The sequence below is a fragment of the Centruroides sculpturatus genome, unplaced genomic scaffold, assembly GCF_000671375.1.
Source record: "Centruroides sculpturatus isolate CEXI.00-Female unplaced genomic scaffold, Cexi_2.0 scaffold47, whole genome shotgun sequence".
Lineage (NCBI taxonomy): Eukaryota > Metazoa > Arthropoda > Arachnida > Scorpiones > Buthidae > Centruroides > Centruroides sculpturatus.
Genome location: NW_019384385.1, coordinates 245,216 through 251,006, shown reverse-complemented (window position 1 = coordinate 251,006; position 5,791 = coordinate 245,216). Strand labels below are relative to the sequence as shown.

At 33.7% G+C, this 5,791-nt stretch overlaps 1 protein-coding gene and 1 long non-coding RNA gene across 2 annotated transcripts in view; both read left to right on the top strand.

Annotated features, from left to right (window-relative positions):
• Positions 1–5,791, top strand: part of LOC111618036 — a 31,789-nt gene that overhangs the window by 6,807 nt on the left and 19,191 nt on the right. The gene's annotated exons all lie outside the window — the stretch shown is intronic.
• Positions 4,678–5,772, top strand: LOC111618035. Its single transcript, XM_023359453.1, has one exon. The coding sequence runs from the start codon at positions 4,802–4,804 to the stop codon at positions 5,444–5,446; it is 645 nt and encodes a 214-aa protein (XP_023215221.1). The 5' UTR covers positions 4,678–4,801; the 3' UTR covers positions 5,447–5,772.

Below are 5,791 nucleotides of genomic sequence, written 5' to 3'. Positions count from 1 at the left end.
AAAAAAAACATGTCCCAATTATTTAGATAATCTATGCACGTTTGATAAAATGTGTACACAGCATCATTGCATTTTTTGGCTTGTATATTTTCTGATTTTTCTAATGCTAAAACCACTTTTCTAATAACAATAGGAAGAAACCCCTGGTACTGTCAGTGGGCCGTTTGGTTGGCAACACACTGCACTACTGCGCTCTATGTAGCAATGCAACACTGGTTGTGATGGCGTATACAAAACTAACTTGTTCAATATATTATTAAAAAAATTTTTTTTACAACTTTGCATCAACTTTACAAAATAAAGGACAAAATGCTTATTTTAGAAAATAAATAAAGTTAAAGGACAGATCAGTGAAATAAAGGACTGTCCTCTTAAATAAAGGACATATGGTCACTGTAGGTATATCTACATAAAAAAATATGCATGTTCATCCACAGATATATAGTTTTTGTAATCTTGAGAAAATATTAAATTAGAATTAAAATTAATAGTAAACTTGTATATTAAAAATGGATTTTTTTACACTCCAAGTTCAAATTTTTAAAAATAAAATAAAGGTGTCATTATCCCTCTAATCATCATTAATTCTTTTTCTTTTTGGAAGGTTATGTAAAATTTTTTAGTTTATTAAGGTATATAACACAAATTATTAAGCTAGAAAATTAAATTATATTCTTTCAGTTACTTTTTTCGAACATAAAATATGGGGAGAAGACAAAATTAACTAAATTAATGTTAAAGAATTTCAATTAGTATTCATTTACAGTTTAACTTGAATTTGTCATTAACAGCTTTTAGCCAAGAATCTTTAGAAATAAGAATTACTAAATTTGATAGTTGTTTATTACCAATTTGATGTTTCATTGATAGTTGGATTTCAAATTTGATAGTTGGAATTACCAATTTGATGTTTCATTGTAATTCCAATTATTTTAAACACATTCAAAATGTTAATTTTTAAAAAACTGATATGTTTAACAATAATAATAATAATTAGTGTTGCAAAGTATATTCGGCCTCAGGCCGAATACCGAATATTTGGCCAAACTATTCGGCTTGATTAATGCACGTACGAAAATTGGTGCGCAAACCTCATTATGGCAAGGACCCTGCTCTCTATTGGCCCACTGTCACTACTCTTCGCCAATCACGTTAATTCTTGACAGTTGTAGTGGACAGACAAGAGCATCATGGCAGTATGTGATAAATGATGATATCAAATGTGGATAACAATGAAATGACCTACACATGTAAATAACGGAAAAAGAACAGAGAAGGACCGCGAAGTGAAAATGTGAAAATAAATATGAAATTGAGTTGATAACATAATCGAACAAGTCGAGGCAGCTTATTGGCGCGAAATTCACGGCCATCAATGCCAAACAATTGTTGTCATAGACTTCAGAAAGTTAATGCTTGTAACGAAAGTCACTTAGCATGCACGGGCGAAAGCCTGGGGTCGTTCGGGCTACCAAGCTGTCTCAAATTTGTGAAATCATAACTGTGACATATACCGACGTTCTATCTGTCTCTTTTCTCCATTATCATTAGGCTATGAGTCATGTAATTACAAAATGGAAAAACTACGACAGAAAAGTGACAAATCGGAAGTATCATGAGCGCATATTATGATATATGCATAGGCATACGTACACTAGAGAGATGGAGGAAAGAGAAAGGAAAGAGCAAAGACGAGCACTTAGAAAGGATAGGCAGGTTCAGACCCTCACATGTGTGAGACAATTCTCGAATGAATAGGTGTGTGGTGCTGATCTTTGTAATTATAAATTGTGAATACATGTGACTAATATTATTATTTTTTTTTTTATTTTGTGCATGTTATAAGTTATAAATAAATATAAACAAACAACACTAACCCGACAACATTAAGTCTAATACCAAAATGATTAATTTTCTGTGTTTTTGTTATTTCTTACTCCTGTTTTTAGGTATTTGGTATTCGGCCAAATAGTGATTAAATATTCGGCCGAAAAATAGGCCGAATACTGAATAGTAACTGAATATTTGTTACATCACTAATAATAATAGTAATAATAATGTTGTTCTTGTGATGTTGGTAAAATGTATCTTACACTGCATATATACAAGTGCATAGTATTATGCCAGACCAAAGTCAAGGCATAACTGCAGAAAATGTTTTGTTTACATGCTGTTTGTGTATACAGTATATCTATGTTTAAGAATATCCTTACAGTGTGATGTGTTTATTATGACATCTTTCTGTAGTGTGTGTAATTTGATGCCTGTACAAAAAAGGATTATATGCACAATAAGTACCTTATCTATTGTCCACAGATGCTTTATTTCATGGACAAGTTATGAATATTTATTAATTCTTTCAGTGTATGAATTTTATATATTGCAAGTGTTTGGTATAGCTATGATGTAGGCGATCTTGTTTTGTTTGTCAATGAATGTGATTTCTGGTCTGTTGTGATAGATTGTTTTTTCTGTGATTATAACTCATAGGGTGAGAACCAAGGGGGTTAGTTGTCCCCACTTACCAGTGGCTCTGTCAGAGGATGGCTTTCGGAGGGCTAAATGTGAGTGGGGAGGTCATTGAGTACATCGACAGGTTCCGAATAATTTCACAGGTTGAACAAGAATAGCACGTTTAATAAACAACTATAAAATTATACATATCAAAGGCAAAAGCAAAAAGCTACACAAATAGAAATAATCAGAAATTCTATTCTAGGTCGCGACAATGATTCGTCTTTCCAATGGAATATCTAAGTTCTATTCTCAAAGTTAAACTAAGAGACGAGAGAGTATACAGATAGATTTCTTAAAAATACCTCTAAGTCTGGTATATGACATCATTGGGACTATCGTGGACCTGGGAAGTGGTCATCTGGTTATCTTGGGATAGAGACAGCTAGTATGGTGAGGTGGCGACAGACAGAGTGGCGGTGTGGGTCTGTTGACTCCTGTTGATGTCCCCTGCTGATGTTCGCCTGGAGGACTGTGTCCAAGCCCTTTTTATACATGTCCCTAAGGGGGTGGAAGATCGGGGAACATTCTGTTGCAATCCAGGCAAGTTTGACGTGTCCAGGATTGTTTATACTAATTGTCAGAAATCGAAACATTTCTGTAGATTTATTACTTCTTCTATCCAGTATTGTCACTATTTCCAACTGATAAATTTGATAACAGTTGTCAAACTGATGGAATTAATGGCTGGAGGTGACTAAGGTTAGGGTATGTAGTGCAACCTTAGTAATAATTGTTCATTTGATGGGTCATGTGATCGGTTTTATCATTGTTAAAATCAGATGAAGTAGGAAGTGTGTGGGTTATGTTTTTCTCTTTTCCCTCAGGAAGGGTTAAGAGGTCACTTCTCGAAGTTTGAAGGAAGAGGGGAAATAATGATGAGAAAAATTAATCAAACTGTCAAAATTCATAAATGGGCTTGAATTCTCACAATAGTAATCTGTATATTTTGTGTGTTGTTTTCTACAACTGTCTGAGCTGTGTATTTGTAGTATGGTTCTTTGGTGTTATTGTTTGTTTGTGTTTGTGTGCAAGCTTTTAATATATTAGCATTTGGTTCTGTCAGTGTAAGTAGTCAGTTTGTGTTAAAAGCTTGCAACCCAATGTGATTGTTTTGTGCATGATGTGGCATTTCATACAAGTGTAGTCTTCTAATATATAGTTTCTTATATTTATGAACGGGACTTGTATGGAAATTAACAGCTGGTTGACTCTTGGATGATGTCAACTAGCTGTTCTGTCAACCTGATCCTGGCTGATATTGTTGAGATGTATATCATGGAGCTTCTTATGAACCCAAGACTTGTGTAATGATATCTATACGTTTTGTGAACTATTAAATCTAGATCAATTTGTGTAAGTCTAGTAGTGTACTATTTTTGTTTGCAAAGAGTTAGCTCTTTGCAGACAAAAACTCTATAGAAAAACTTTTGTAGTGTTTGTATTTTTAAAATATCTGTGAGATTTCACCCTCCCTCTTTGAGGAAGGATCAAACTTTCTTTGGATGGCTTAAGGTGGTGCTTCTGTTTTAAAGTTTTTTTTTTCCTTTGAATTCTACTTCTTAGTGTGCCCACTGTACAGAAAGATTTGCTCAGGATTGAACACTTACTTTATTCAATATTTTGTGATTGCACAATCACATTTGAATAACATGTAATGTAAAACTTGCCTTCTGCTTCATCATGAAATGATCATTCCATTCATGTTGCATGCTAATTTCATTTTATGTGGATATATTCCACATAAAAAGTGTTCAGTCCCAAGTGAATTGCTCTGTATAACTCCAAACAAATATGTCAGTAATGGGACATGTATGTTGATAGCTTTAAATGTTTGTTTTGCATTCAGATATGTTGTTAATAATTATTGTTCTTAAACTCACTATTATTATTATTATTGTGTTGGGTTTAGTGGATTCTACTCGGTTTACACCGGTGGCTGTGTACTATGCCGGACAAGAGTCAAGGCATAGCAACCAAAACAAAACTAAAATTAAATGCGTGTGTCAGAGTCTGTATTCAGGAATTTCCTAATATGGCATGTATTCAATATAGTGGCCTTCTGTAGTGTTATGTATGTATTTCTATTCAATTGTAATGTTCCCAGGCTTTTGTGTAGTGTGTGTGGTATCACACCTGTATGTTATTATTATTANCAAATCTTTTGCCATTAGAGGAAATTATTTGCAGTGCTGAGGTTTCTAATGAGTTGAGTAAATTATCTCAAAAAGATCAATTGCATTTTTGCAGTTGCTTACAGAAACACTATGTTGTGGCTTCCATATATATGATAGAAAAAGCTCCAATTCAATGCAAACTGTTGAAATCATTGACATGTCTTCAACCAAGTAATATTAGTGAAAAAAGCACTTATAAGGACATTGTAAGAATTGCAAGAGCTCTTCCATATGACATTACTGAGGATACTTTGCAGGATGACTGGCGCCTACTTCAATTTGAGCGAGTTGAGTGTGATTTGACAGACTCAAAAGATGAGAGAATTGATTCTTATTGGAGTCAGTATTTTAAATTGGTTGACTCCCTTGGGAATGCAAGATATCCCAGTGTAACCAAATTGGTGAAATCAGCGTTGACTCTCTCTCATGGCAATGCTGATGTGGAACGGAGATTTTCAATTTCACGCCGGGCACTTCCTCCTGATAGAGCATCAATGTCAGAAAGAATGCTTAATTCACTTTTGATTGTTAAGGAGGGACTAAACATGTATGACCGAAGCCCACACCTTGTACCTATTACAAAGGATTTACTGAAATTAGCTGCCTCAGAACATAGAAATTATCAAGACCAATTGGAAAATGAAAAGAAGTTAAAAGAAAAAGAGCAGAAGAGGATGCACAGAAAAATTTTGAAGAACATCAAAAGAGAGCTATTCATGTCAAGGAAAAGATTATGGCATTGCAGTAGAGTTTAAAACAGAAAAAAATAGAAGTGAAATACACAAGACAGGCCAGGTTTTGTTAGAAGCAGAAAACAAAAGACTGGAGAAGGCCATTAATAGCAAGAATATGAATGAAATACGAGCAGCACATGTCATGCTTGTTAGTGTTAAAAGTGTTCAAAAGCAAGAGGAAGCAAAAAAGAAGGAAGCTGAAAACATCCAGAAAAATCTTAATAAAAGAACATCATCTTTCATGGCTGATTATTTACAGAAGAAGCCAAAGACTTATTAAGTATTCATGGTTTACTGGAAATATTACAGTATATACAAAAAGTTTTAAAATGTATTTAACCATAACAATAAAAATAAAAAACTTTT

Excerpts from the sequence above, each read along its gene's own strand:
- LOC111618035 (XM_023359453.1), top strand. The coding sequence starts at position 4,802 with ATGATAGAAAAAGCTCCAATTCAATGCAAACTGTTGAAATCATTGACA.